We start from the raw sequence: 13,529 nt of genomic DNA, 5'->3' as shown, positions 1-13,529 counted from the left end.
TTCAGGCTGGTTTTATAGTCTCGGCGTCTTTGTCAAGTAAATCGCTTGTTCGCCAGTTCTTTGTTGGAAAGCTCAGAGGTGCTTTGTATAGAGACCAAAGGGGGTTGCCTACCACCGAGGCAAAGGGGAACAATGCCTTTATCTGGCAATGAAAGAGCTCAAAGATGTTTCTGATCATTCCAACTCAAGACCCTCAACCCGGCCTCGAATCGTATACAGCCAGTCCTTCTCCTCTAAAAACTCCATCAACGTCTGCCCACCAACATCAGAGTCTATCCTACACAGCCCCTCCTCCAGAAAAGTCGGCAAGCACTCCCACGCACGCTCATCATCAGCCAGCACCATGTCCAATAGCGACCTGCCCTGCTCATCCCTCGTACTAACATCGGCTCCAGCCTCGCGCAGCATCTTGAAAACATACATATCCCCCTTCTCCACCGCACAAGAAAGCGGCGTCCGCCCCTCCACCGTCCGACAATTCAGATCCATCCCTCCCTCCGCTAGCAACGTCTCGATAAAGACCGGGTCCCGCTGGTTCAACACCGCAATATGCAGCGCTGTCTTTCCATCCTCGAGAAGCTGTACTTCAGTATCGACCCCGAGCTCGAACATTGTCTTTAGCGCCGGAACGCACCAATCGTCCGGCGCAGGCTTTCCGTTCATCATCATGAGATGTAGGGCTGTGTTTCCTTCGTCGTCCACCGCGTTGATATCCGCGCCATTTTCAGCAAGAATGCGCATTGCAGCAACGTGCCCGTATTTAGCGGCGTAGTGGAACGGCGTCCGGCCCTCGTCGTCCCGCGCGTGGATATCGCCCTCTGCGCCGTGAAGCAATAAGTACCGGATAATCTTCGCACACCCTCCGAGCGCAGCCCAGTGCAGGGCACCCTTTTGATCATAGTCGCTTACAGCTCGGACGTCGGCGCCGTGTTTGACGACGAGGATCACGGAGGCGAGGTTCCGCTCGCCCGCGGCGTGAAGCAGCAGGGGCTTTTCTTGGCCGTAGCCATTCGTGCCCGTGACGAGATTCAGATCCGCGCCGTACTTGACGAACTCGCCAATGACTGTATTCCGCGCACGGATCTCGGCTGTGACGGGGAGGGGCAGGCCCGAGGGGCTCGTTGGCTCAGAGGGATGCTCGTACTCGTCGAGATCGGCTTCCATGTCCTCGAAGAACGAACCAAAGCGACTCTTTTTCTCCAGCGGCGCGAGTTGCTTGATGAGACCGGAGCTGTGGCTGTATCTGACGTTGCGGCGGTAGACGAGGGGCATGGCGAGGCAATGGACATGGTGGGATGTGCGCGCGAAGCGGGAGAGTTGCTTGACGTTGAGATACTGGGCTATCGAGAGGATGAGCTCAGATGGGAGGTCCAGGAGGTTCATTGTCTCGACCTAATCCTCTCCGGTGCTTCGAGAACGGAAACTGGAGGGGCTTCGAGGCCGTATTTATCGGCCCTGAAGGTGTGGGGTTCGTATTCGAGCAGCTGAGGCTTGAGTCATGGACGCTCTTTGCCGCTTGAAGATAATATTGCCGGGGCCGTTGACGTCGAAGTCACCGTCAGTAGAGCCTGATGATCTATGTGACGAATCTTTACATCCAATCCCAATTAGCTGTTAAGCGCATACCTGATAGAAGGAAGCACTCAGCTGGCAGCATTGTGCCTTGTTCAGGATATCCCAAGGTAGCCCGTCTGCCTTGGGTAGTGCTCGTCCAAACCTTTTATGCCTATCGCTGAGAGCTCGTAGAAAGGATTAAGCCAAGTGGTATACGCTATCGTTACAAAAACTACCCAAACCAGCAAATGCCCAAAAGCAACGGATATAAAGGCCGTATACGCATCCCGTCCACGTCTGCCTCAAGCACTCTCTCCCTCCTTTTCCTTCTTGCCCCGCCCATAATCCAACTTCTCCCTCTTCATCGCAAGCCTACTGACATCGTATCCTACACATGTTAGTCACGGGAAACAGGTTAGGCCAGCGACATACCATTGATAAGGGTCGTCAGGACAAAGACGAGAAGGCTGCCCTTCCATTTCCAAGCAGGAATGGTGTCCAGCGGCGCTTGAGGCGCTGGCTGAGTTGTCTTTTCAGACTCGGAGGTGGCAGACGTGCTGGATGTGCTTTCTGCCATTTCGACTTGAATCAAACTGCGTAAGATTCAATGAAAGAGGATGGCAGGATGCGCTCTCCTTATACTGGCCACCCAGGATTCCTCCTCCGACACCCTCCATCATCCTCGTCAGCATCCTGCAGCTCATCAAACAAAGAACACAAGTATAGAGCTCGGAGGCAGTGTTTAGCCGCGCGCGATGCATCCCAATGGGGCTAGAAGCGATCGGCACTCGCGGCGAGGCTTTCCTCTTGGTCGTTAGCTCTCCGAGACAAGCACCGGTATAATGTCTGGATTCGGTGGCCAAGGCCGGGGCTGCTGCCGTGGGGGCCACTGATTCGCCGGGGGTGCCCTTCCACTTTCATTGCTCAGAGTATCAGCTAGCCGACTGGGGCTAACCTGCGATAACGTTCACGATAGTACATCTGAGCTCTGACGATCAGGCTGTCTGAGTTGTTACACCTTGTCAGCATGGCTGGCCAGTGTCGCGAGCCAAGACAAATAGGGGCTGTAAATATTCTGCAACCGTTGATCGTGACGTCGTCAGAATTATGGTGTATTAGAAGACGCACTGCGTTTCACCTGACTGGCGTTACATGACAAGCTTCTCGTGTTATTTTTGGGCTGTGGTATATCGTCGTTTGATGCCCTCGAACATCAAGATGACCATGGTCCCCCTAGATCATCCCTTCTGGCGGGCATCTGAGCGTGCATACTGTCATACCCACCTCTAGAGACCTTGAATGCCCTCAGCCTCTATTAATTCTCCCATCTTTCCACCATCTTCCCGGCGATGGAATACCGAGCACGCCCGACTGCCTCTTGCCGTACGGGCACATCCAACCCTAACGGCGGAATCACAGCGGAATCCGACCGAGTCCACCGGTCGATTTGCGGAAATTCAACCGCTTGAGCGAAATCCCGCACCAGACTTCAATGCTACCAAAAAGACCGAAGCCGGCCGAATTCTATTAAGAGAACCATGGAGAGCTTGGAGCTCAGCGAACTCTCATGACCCGCCAAGCCGCAAAGGTGCCCCCGGATTCGATTGCCACTGGGCTTGGCAGTGGTCGGGGTCGCTCAGTACCATGGAACAGCAGCGTCGTGAAGTCACCCAGCACTCATCTGCGAGTCGGTTAAATAGTTACCCATACTAGAAAGGCACCTTGAAGGCCGGCAAGCCTTCGCCTTCCGGGGTTCGATGTTCGCCACACCCGCACTCTCATATTTCATCCATCATCCCGGCAACCATCTCAGCTTTTGAGATATCGCATGCTATGAGGTTTTGAACTCGTGTGCGCCAGCTCTGGCGGAGCTTATTCTTCACGATGGATCCGCCGGTCTTCCTCGAAACTAGCTGGGGCATCCTCAGCACCATCGGTGTCTTCTTGACCTTTGCCAGCATCTCGGTCATTTGCATGACGAAAATCTGCATGTTGAACTTTGTACCCCTTGTCGTTTCCATCGCCTGCGCGCTCGCAAATGGGTGCTGCTACTATGCGTACTATTCCGGCGGTCCTCCCGGTACGGGGAGACTTGTTGCGAGTATCTTTGCGGACATCTTCTGGATGGTACGTACCTGCCTCTAACAACAGGAGTCAGCACATGAGATGAAAGCTGACAGACCCAGATCCAAGAACCTGGCATCTCCTTCTACAGCTACCTCATCCTCAAGCACATCCTCTGCCGGCGCGCGCGAAAGATCTTCCTCGTCGTCTTCTGGGCCTTTATCATTGCGATCGTCGCTCTGCGCGTCACCATTGCCATCGGACGAGCCATCCAGCTCGAGGAGTGGGATACACGCAACCAAGTCGTCATCAGCCGCTTGCATATCGGGTACTTTGTTTCCATCGCGCTCCTCGAGACATGGAGCTCGTTCTTCCTCATCAAGCAGATGGCCAGGGCGTACCGTCGGTCTCCGAGGACCTCGTCGGCAGGCGGGGTGTTCTTATACCTGATGCGCAGTGCGGAGCTGCGGCTGGCGGCGCTGTGTTGCATCGGTATAGCGCGCGCAGTGACATATTCGTCGCAAAAGACGAGGCAGAGGGCGACAACCGTTGCGTCGCAGGTGGATCGGTTTACATATACCCTGGAGAGTTTGTTCCCGGTTATTCTTCTGTGAGTGCGCCTGTTGATTGCGAGGGCACAAGCTAATACGGGCAGACTGGATATTCTCAGCGCGAAGCGATATAGACCCAGCGATGCGCCATTAGAAAACAGCTCAGGCGACCCCGAGAATTCTTTTGGATCTCATCATCCGCATTGGATCAGTTGGTCACCGTCGAGTCGGGACAAGACGTCTGATTAGTTGGAAGAATATATACCCTGCATCGCTTTGATTGTAACTCAGAAGTATAATCTATCTCAATTGTCTACTCCAGATGTCGTTCATGCAATGTTGTCGGGTTGCGGCCGTCGCATAAAGGGGATCCTGGGCTTCGGCGGCCACGCGCTCGAGAAACGAATCCAGTCGAATGGCACCGAAAACTGGTGTCTCCCCGACCCAGCCCATCTTGCCTCGCTATCCTGTGTAGTCGACCCGTCACTAGGCAGCGTAACCAATGCCCGAGAATTTGGCGGGACCAAGAGCTCCATCGCAAAGATGGTTTGATCAGACTTGATCGCCCATCGGCATTCCAATCGCCCATATGCAGTTTCGTAGATTGCTTCCGCCGAGTCAATCGTCCCACCAGGGATAGGGCACACTCTGATCTCCTTCCAACCAGGAGAGAGAGGACTCACACCGGCTACGCTGGTATGAAGCCAGTTGATGATGGAGCCCAACGCGTAGTGGTTGAAACTGGTCATCTCACCAGGGTTTATTGAGCCATCTGGAAGCATGCTGTCCCATCGTTCCCAAATAGTCGTAGCCCCCATTGAGATCGGGTACATCCACGATGGGCAGCCCTTCTCGAGCAACATCCTGTAGGCAATCTGCGGGTGGCCACCCTTTGTCAGAGCATGAGCAATGATTGGGGTTCCGGCGAAGCCAGTGGCAACGCGAAATTTCGCAAGGCGGACAAGATCAACAAGCCTCTCTGCTGCAGTCTTTACCTGCTCCACTGTCGCGTGGAGGTCGAACATAATTGCAAGACTCAGAGCGGTTTGGCTATCGCCTACTAACAGACCAGACTGGGTGACGTACTTATATTGGAACTTCGATTTCAAATGGTCGTATTGGGTGCTGAATCGTTGAGCGTCGGCACTTTGGCCAATGATGGTGCTAATCTGGGACATCATGGAGGTGATCCGGACCAGGTAGGCATCGGCCACAAGTGTCCCGTTTGTTCGTGTATCGCCAGGTTCAACAGGCGGTGCGGTGGGATCGAGCCAGTCGCCCAACTGCCAGATCTCAGGATCCCATAGACCATCAGGACCACGCTGGATACCCCTATCAATCCAGGCAAGCATGCTTTTGTATTGTCGGCGGAGAATATCAACATCCCCATACGAGCGATATAGCTCCCATGGTCCCAGGATGACAACATCGTCCCACTCAGCTTGCGGAGTTGGAGGCCAGAGCTCGTCGCTGATCACGTTTGGGACTACAAATGGAGGAACGCAGCCATCCTTCCCATCGTTGAGCTGTTCTGCGGCCACGTCTTCTAGCCACTCCCCAAGCATGCCAGCCGTGTTGTACAGGAAGTTGGCGGATGGACCGAATATCTGAATATCTCCTGTCCAGCCAAGACGCTCATCACGCTGGGGGCAGTCGGTTGGTATAGAAACAAAATTGCCACGCATACTCCACCATGCATTTTGATGGAGTTGATTGACCATCGGATGTGAGCAAGTAAACCAGCCAGTGCGAGTTAGATCTGTATGCATCACGAGTGCGGTCAAACTGGATGACAGATGGCCGTCCTTCTCCTCGTCCCATCCATCGACTTGGACATAGCGAAAGCCATGAAATGTGTACTGCGGTGTCCAATTGGCCAGTTTCGCACCTGCAGAAATGATTTCGTCAGTGCACTTTGCGCGGCGCAAAGGGCGTGTCCCAAGCTCCCCATGCTCCAACACTTCAGCATGAGTGAAGGCAACACGATCTCCACTGGGTTTGTTCAACGAATGGACGCGCAGACGACCGACAAGATTCTGACCAAAGTCGACAATTGTCTTTCCAGAAGGTGTCTGATGTACGGAGACGGGTTTGATTTCTTCGGTAACGCGAACCGGAGGTGCGTTTGGTGAGATCAATTGTGCAGCCGGGAATTCGATCTCCTGCACGATGTTCCAGGATGAGCTGTCCCCCGTTTCATCGGTGTGGAGGTTCCAGTTGGGGTTTTCTTCGCGAGCGTCGTATACCTCACCATCGTAGAATTCGCTTCTTATGATTGCACTGGGTTGGCAGATCCATGAGCGATCCGTAACCAGGGAGAAGCTCTTGTTCGATTCGTGCTGAACTTCCAACTGAGCAATAGCGGCCAGTCGGTCGCCGTACAGCTTTCGTCGTCCACCACGGAAGCCTAACCTCGTGGCATACCACCCCTCTGCAACTTCGACCGCGATAACATTCGTACCATTACTCAAAAGATGACCTACGTCGAAAGTCTGGTAGTTGAGTCGGTGGCGGTAGCTTGTCCAGCCTGGAGCGAGGCAGTGATCGCCCACTTCACGGCCGTTGATGAAGGCTCGATAGATACCGAAGCTCGTAATGTAAAGTCGCGCGCGGTTGACTGTTCCGCTTCCATCGAAAGTGAAAGACTTTCGGAATCGAACCGGTCTCAACGGCCCGTCGATAACATCCGTTTGCTCTGCGATGGGCACGGCGGTCCAATCATCCCGACTGAGCAGAGCGCATTCCACCACAGTCCAGGGCGACCAATCAGTCGGCTCCACAGCATGACCCTCGCTGCGACCGAAGACACGAACTCGAACTTGGGCGCTTTCCCGGGATTTCAGCGGGGTGTCCGGCCATGGGACAAGAACGGACGCATCACTAGACACAGAGAATGTTTTCGGTTCTGTTTCACGTTCACGAGCGATCTGAATCTCGTATGCCGTTTGTTGCCAGCCGGCTGGGTAGTCATCAGTGGTGAGGAATCGCCAAGACAAGCGTGGAGTGGCAGTTCCAACACCAAAACCTGTGGAATGCTGCTCAAATGTTGGGCCAGCGACTGAGAAACCCGCCATTGTGAAGTCAGTATGTCGAGTAGACAAAGAACAGTGGTAAACTGATCAGAAACGACGAGTCTCACGCGTGCACTGATTCTTATAGCATCGGGAAATTGCCAACACGGCCAGCAAACTGCTCGGGGAACACCACACCGAGAGATGGAGCATCCGGAATCATCAGATGACATTATCCGCTCCTGGACGGGTCCAATTTGGAGTTGGAGATACCCCAGCAGGGTATCTGATTGCTGCTGCGACGAGAGGAGTATTGCGGAGAAGCCTGTACAGCAGCGGCGTTCTTGTGATGCTATTGGTCACTCGCCGCTCCCCCGAAAGATCTCCGCCTGGGATTGAGCAGAACCTGCCTCCAACTGCCGATTGACTCGCATATCGCTGCACGTTTTACCCCATGGGGTGATACTATACCTCGCTTCTCTGAAGTTGTGGGCGAGCTGACTGGTATGAAAGCCTGAGTCTCTCCTGCTCGGGTGATTGGTAGTCCGGTTAGCCGGGCCCTGGCCAGGAATATATATTCGCCTTCATCCCGTGCCAGATCAAGTCTCATCACACGGAGAGTTACTGCTTCAGCTTCTACTCAAGATGGTTTCGTTTTACGTCCTCCTCATTGCCTCCGTGGTTGCCCTGGGAGGATTCTCGTACGGGGTAGACTCGGGTTCGTCTGGCTTGCGTTGATCTCTTCTGACCTTGGCTAACCCGGACATAGGGATCATCGCAACCACTCTAGGTCATGACACGTTCAAGTACGCTATGCTGGGCCCAACAGGTGTCAATGCTCCCTTGACAGGTATTTGCTTGTTGTGAATTGCCCCCAAATTTCTCGGCTGACCTGGCGGAGGTGCCATCGTTTCCCTATACAATGTCGGCCAGGCTGTTGGAACCTTTGGCGCGGGATACTCAGCCAACAAATTCAGCAGACGTTGGACTATCTGTGGTAGTGCTGTGATCGGTACGGTTGATCTTCCGTATCCCATTTGAGAGATTGTGCTGATGAAGACCAATCTCGTAGCTATTGTCGGTGCCATCCTCCAATGCGCGGCCGTGAATGCGGGAATGATGATTGCGGGAAGGTTTTTTGCAGGCGTCGGCTGTGGTATAATGCTGACAGTCGTTCCAATCTACATCGCAGAGGTCTCTCCGCCCGAGAAGCGGGGAATGATTGTGGGGTTGCAGGGGTTCATGATTTCCATCGGGTTCTTTGCGGCCAATTGGATCGGATACGGTGGCGCATATGCGACTGGAGATGCCCAGTGGCGGATTCCTCTTGCTATGCAGATCCCCATACCCCTTGCGTTGGCGGTTGGGTGCTGTTTCGTCCCTTACAGTCCGCGATGGTGTAAGTCTGTTCCATGACTTGTTGAAGTTGGCAACCACTAATGCAAAGCAGTGGTTCAGCAGGAGCGTTACGAGGAGGCCCAAGCTGTCTTGGAGACCATCCATGCCGGGATGGGAGACGATGACCGAGCACTGCGGGAACTGAGTGAGATCCGGAGCCAAATCCAAGTCGAGTCAACTCAAGTCACGAACTTCCGCCGCGCCGTCACATGTCTTCTGTCTCGTCAATACCTGCACCGCACGTTGATGTCCTGTTTCATCCTGGTCATGGGTCAGTTCAGCGGTTCGTCAGTCATCCAAAACTACCAGAGCAGCTTTTACGAGACGGTTGGGTTTACCGGCAAAACCTCTCTGCTCATCAGCGGCATATACGGAATCATGGGAGTGCTGGGTCAAGTCATCTACCTGTTCTGCGCAGCTGACAAGTGGCCGCGTACGCGTACACTTTGGGTTGGGTCTATCTTCCTCTCAGTCATGATTGCCATTTGTATGGCCCTGTCCTCCGTTTATGGAAGCGAGAACAACAGTAACTTGAGCGGCGCCAGAGCGGCAATCGCTATGATCTTCATCTACTCGTGTGGGTACGCCGTTTTCTTCAACGCCACTATCTGGGTTGTGCCTTCGGAATTATTTCCCTTCTTCTTGCGGTCAACTGGAATGGGGCTGGCTGTGTTCTCCAAATCAGTCGCAGCCATCGTGCTGTCCCAGATTACACCAACTGCGATGGAGAACGTTGGCTGGAGATACTATGCTCTCTTTATCGCGACAAATTTCGCGGCTGCTTTCGTGTACTTCTTTCTGCTCCCGGAAACCAGCGGTAAGACACTGGAGGAGATTGCCGAGCTGTTCGGAGACAGCATCGTACGGGAGCCATCAAAGATTGCCGATGACCAACCAGGAGTGGAATATGGCCAGACAGTCGAGAAAAGCTCCAACCCTGTACATGTGGAAAAGGCAGTCTGAATTTGTGTCTATTGAGATAGAATCAGCGTGTGGACTCTGGAGCGGGAAGTGAATTGGCGCAAATCAGGAGAGGAGTTTGTGAATATGTTATGAATAGTATTAAGTTGGAGTAGATTGATGTGTTTCGTAGCCGCCATCTAATAGCCAGCTGAGGGCGCTATTGACGAGGGCCTCCCCGGTAATTTCCTGATCATGTAGCAATCGCGCAAGGTCGTCCGATTGGGCCACTTCTTCGCCAATATGGATTGCTCCATCCAATTCTGTTTCATGATTCGTGAGAAACTCGATACTAGGTAGAGATGCAGGCGTGGCACTACTGGAGCCCGACCTCCGCTCGGCAGAGGCTATCACCGCTCCAGATTCGAGTGACCGAGAGGGAACAGGCTGTCTTTCAGCCAAAGGTGATGAGTGTTCAGTAAGAAAGCGAGCCATCCAGTTGTCAAGCACAAACGGATCGGACATGGAGTCCCTGCACGAATTTTGGAATGTCCGTAGATGGGTGGTCTGTGACACATGTTAGCCGCATGGTGACGGGAGGATTGACAATAGAAGAGCATACATAATGTTCTACGATGGGCCAAAACGACTTGACAGTCATGAGATACTGAAAGTTGGATACTAAGCGTTGCCTTGCCATTGAGAGTTCGCGGTAGTCGTCGCTGAACAAAAGAGTGTGTAGGTGGACGCAGGAGCTCACCACTGCAATATGCCCGTAGATGAAGTACTCCAACTCGCAATTCTTGATGTTCTTCGAGTACTGCAAGATAGATGACACAAGGGCAGCGCTGTCCTTGCATTTGGTTGCTCGGTCGGGACCTGGGTTTCGGGCAGCTCTCGAGTCTAGAAATGGAAAAAAAAGCATCTGTCTGAAATGGAAGAAGCCGATATGCATCGCTAGATATATTTGGCCGAGAAGCTGCCCTGCTAGGAGCATAAGATTGTCAAAACTCCACGTTAGCTTCGGGGGTAAGTTCTCCGCCCATTGTTCAAGCGAAGATTCGAGCTTGGCAGCCTGGACGCAATATTCGTCAAATGAAATCATGTTGCGGCTCAACTGTCGCATTAGGGTATTGATGTTTGCATAGATACCGAGCGTCCGCGCCATCTGAGCCCACATGTCACAGCGTGATGAATCCTGCACAGGTGTCATATTCCACAGTTCGGGACTAACAGTGCGAAATGTAGCATCGTCGATCTTGGGTAGAAAATCAGGTCCGTCGGGCAGCCGTATGGGTTCCATGGCCATATCCCAGGCCGACCAATGACTTGCGACGTGTATAGAGAGCCAGCTGCGTCGGTATTCTTCCTGATATACAGCGCTTGGATTATCACTCAGCGATAGCCTTTCGGCGTGCAGCCGAGCTAGCCCGACATATATATGCTTCCCGTCAACGTTCCCTTCTCCGCTGAAATAATACCCGATCAGGAGAAACCCTTGCACTGTGTCGAGGCTCGGGGAGATCATTTGGGCCTGACAGAGTCGAACAGCTTCGGTCGCGAACGATTTGCCACGGTCGCAAGGAGGTATGCCGTCAAAGAAAGAGTTGCTGGAGAATCTGCGCCGCATGTTACTAGGCTGGGGAATTGCAGACATTGCGCGTCAATCGTTACCTTGCGGCCAACGCGCACATAGCGTAGATATGGACCGTGGGCGCTGTCCCATTATTCAGACGACGCAAAAACGACGGCTCGTGGAATATCGTATGCGGGATATCGTGAATAAATCGGAAATAGATATGGACCAGCTCCACGCACAGGTCTCGGGACGCAAGAACCTCGAGCGGACCTTCTAATGCGACTGGAGACTGACGAGGGGGAGGGATCGACCCTACCCGTCCACCATGGTTATTCAAGACGCATGAACGCGGGGCGAGGCTAAGGGTACACGGGATCGAAAGGGAGTGGCAGAGCTGGCAAGCCTCCCCTTTAATGGTCGGGATGCAGCGACGCTTTCGAGTGCTGTGTGTGTTGCAGTGAGCTTCGAGTCGTCCCAATTGTGGGACGGCACTTACCGGCAGGTGGCACAAGCCCCAGCTCTCGCCCTCCTGGAGACATTGTGGGACATAGCATGAATCGTATGGTTGGAACATCGCCAGGATGCGATGGACGAGAGTAATGAAGATAGAAGCTGTTGGTCGCCCGTTTGCGTGTTGCTTCGGTCGCAACTTCCCTGACGATTACTAATCTGCCCACTCCGCACAGCCCAGCCACAAACAAAACACAACACTAGAGACATCCATGCACGCTCTTCCCTCATTTATCTTGTCGAACTACTAGTATGCACATCAAACAATCAAGAAGCGAGTCCCATGCTAGATTGAATACCCGAATATCTCAATTCGCACGCCTGTCTAATACCGCGAAATATCCCTCCCGAACAACCGATTCAATAACCACCGCACTGCAATCCTCAGTTTATTCCGCCAACTGATTGTCATGGTCAGATACGCCGAGTTCCACACCAACCAGGCCATGCGCCCGGTCACTTTATGCGGAATATGCCTTTCACCATCTGGCAATTGCAACAGCGCCTTTGCGTTTCCAATATACGCGAGGGTCCCCATATTGTTGAACGAGAACCCGGGAGTTTGGCCCAGATCGCCGTGATTGAGGCGCGCCGCCAGCCATTTCGCTTCTTGTGCTGTTACCTGTGCAGTTGCAGGAGGTGCACCGGTCTCGAGCATTGCGTTGTCGCCAATAGCGAATACATCGTTGAGGACTGCTGTTGCTCCAGAGGAGTCCTCGAGCTGGACGCGAAGATGGCCGTCCACGAGAAGGGCACCGGTTCGTGGTGCCTTTTTGTATCTCCAGCCTTGTGTGCTCTGGACTGGGATGTCGTCTTTCATGACTGCTGACTGTGTTGGAAAGGATTTGACGTCGCGCAGTGACCCAGTGATAAGCTCGTTCATCGCGTTGCCCGTCACCCACACGCACATTCCCACCCCAACCTGCCCTTCTTCTTTCGTTGTTAGGGTTAGACATCCTCTGGGGTCCATTTCGTACGGCGGCTCGTCGCCTGGTGCTCCCCATCGGAGATCTTGGATGTGATGCGAGGTCCGCACGTCGATACCCTCGCGCTTCATCGTCTCCATCGCATATCGCGATAATGACTCGTCGAACGTGGACAGAACCTTGGGCGCCACATCGTACAGGGATATCCGTGGCATACCCTCTAAAGCTGGGTATAATGTGACGAGATCGGACTTGATAAAGTCGCGCAACGAGGCTGCTAACTCTGTGCCGGTAGGTCCGGCGCCGACGATTGCGAAATGCAGCAGATGTTGACGCATCTCTGGGCTGGTCGTGGGTAAGATGGCTAGCTCAAAGCATTCCCGGACCCGTCGTCGCACGCGGCGTGAGTCGCCAATGTCTCGGAAGAAGATGGCGTTGTCCTTTACTCCGGGGGTCTTGAATGTCCGACTGATGGCGCCGACCGAGATGACGAGCTTGTCGTATGTGATTTCGAATGGCTCGCCCTTTTCCCATTTCTTGGTCTGCCTAAAGCAGCCTTCTTCTTCGGTATGGGTCTCGGTGACACCGCCCTTGACGACCGTTGGCTCGCACAGGATAGTCTTGCGCTCCAAGTCAAGAGCTCGTACTGCAGCTTGGAAAAAGTCGACCTTGATCTTGGGATCTCGGACTGGCTCGACAATGTGCGAGAAATCCAGATCACCTCCAGCTGTGCTTGTAAGGAGCGGCGTGAAGACAAAGTATGATCGCGGCGAGATGACCATGGGAGCAAACTTCTTAGGCGAGAGTTTGCGCGATACTGTGTAGCCTCCCCAGCCTGAGCCGAGGATGACGACGCGCTCCTTGATTTTGCGAGGCTGCTGGAGCGTCTCTGTGCTGAGGGTCCTTCGATGCCATCGTGGGGAAAGCCGCAGAAGCGGACATGTAACCGGCCTCATCATTGAGACTGAGAAAATGCTGATCCCATCCCTCAGTCAGTGAACCTAGAGTATGGTCATTGTGTGGTTGTCGTGGACGA

At 53.7% G+C, this 13,529-nt stretch overlaps 7 protein-coding genes across 7 annotated transcripts; 3 read left to right on the top strand and 4 right to left on the bottom strand.

The window, feature by feature from the left end:
- Positions 1-1,856: 1,856 nt before the first annotated feature.
- Positions 1,857-2,131, bottom strand: BJX68DRAFT_266138 (uncharacterized protein; the record flags this gene model as incomplete). The annotated part of the gene is made up of 2 exons (XM_071045408.1): positions 1,857-1,942; positions 1,987-2,131. The coding sequence occupies 2 exons, from the start codon at positions 2,129-2,131 to the stop codon at positions 1,857-1,859; spliced, it is 231 nt and encodes a 76-aa protein (XP_070899674.1).
- Positions 2,132-2,701: 570 nt separating this feature from the next.
- On the top strand, positions 2,702-3,291 carry BJX68DRAFT_236028 (uncharacterized protein). Its single transcript, XM_071039949.1, has one exon. It carries the CDS (start codon positions 2,854-2,856, stop codon positions 3,265-3,267), a length of 414 nt encoding a protein of 137 aa, XP_070899673.1. The 5' UTR covers positions 2,702-2,853; the 3' UTR covers positions 3,268-3,291.
- A 90-nt stretch (positions 3,292-3,381) lies between these two features.
- BJX68DRAFT_69611 (uncharacterized protein) lies at positions 3,382-4,458 on the top strand. Its single transcript, XM_071049625.1, has 3 exons — positions 3,382-3,681; positions 3,741-4,228; positions 4,289-4,458. Exons 1-3 carry the CDS (start codon positions 3,439-3,441, stop codon positions 4,416-4,418), a joined length of 861 nt encoding a protein of 286 aa, XP_070899672.1. The 5' UTR covers positions 3,382-3,438; the 3' UTR covers positions 4,419-4,458.
- Positions 4,382-7,345, bottom strand: BJX68DRAFT_69606 (bacterial alpha-L-rhamnosidase-domain-containing protein). Its single transcript, XM_071049624.1, has one exon. It carries the CDS (start codon positions 7,241-7,243, stop codon positions 4,499-4,501), a length of 2,745 nt encoding a protein of 914 aa, XP_070899671.1. The 5' UTR covers positions 7,244-7,345; the 3' UTR covers positions 4,382-4,498.
- Positions 7,346-7,716: 371 nt separating this feature from the next.
- BJX68DRAFT_69588 (sugar porter family MFS transporter) lies at positions 7,717-9,761 on the top strand. Its single transcript, XM_071049623.1, has 5 exons — positions 7,717-7,898; positions 7,950-8,030; positions 8,082-8,192; positions 8,253-8,579; positions 8,631-9,761. Exons 1-5 carry the CDS (start codon positions 7,826-7,828, stop codon positions 9,539-9,541), a joined length of 1,503 nt encoding a protein of 500 aa, XP_070899670.1. The 5' UTR covers positions 7,717-7,825; the 3' UTR covers positions 9,542-9,761.
- BJX68DRAFT_69582 (fungal specific transcription factor domain-containing protein) lies at positions 9,591-11,301 on the bottom strand. The gene is made up of 2 exons (XM_071049622.1): positions 10,101-11,301; positions 9,591-10,045 (listed from the first exon to the last, which is right to left on the bottom strand). The coding sequence occupies exons 1-2, from the start codon at positions 11,133-11,135 to the stop codon at positions 9,641-9,643; spliced, it is 1,440 nt and encodes a 479-aa protein (XP_070899669.1). The 5' UTR covers positions 11,136-11,301; the 3' UTR covers positions 9,591-9,640.
- Positions 11,302-11,792: 491 nt separating this feature from the next.
- Positions 11,793-13,061, bottom strand: BJX68DRAFT_236007 (putative pyridine nucleotide-disulfide oxidoreductase). Its single transcript, XM_071039948.1, has one exon. The coding sequence runs from the start codon at positions 12,829-12,831 to the stop codon at positions 11,893-11,895; it is 939 nt and encodes a 312-aa protein (XP_070899668.1). The 5' UTR covers positions 12,832-13,061; the 3' UTR covers positions 11,793-11,892.
- Between the last annotated feature and the right edge of the window lie 468 nt (positions 13,062-13,529).

This window comes from Aspergillus pseudodeflectus, assembly GCF_044049435.1.
Source record: "Aspergillus pseudodeflectus strain CBS 756.74 chromosome Unknown BJX68scaffold_18, whole genome shotgun sequence".
Lineage (NCBI taxonomy): Eukaryota > Fungi > Ascomycota > Eurotiomycetes > Eurotiales > Aspergillaceae > Aspergillus > Aspergillus pseudodeflectus.
This window is presented reverse-complemented; position numbering and strand designations above follow the sequence as displayed.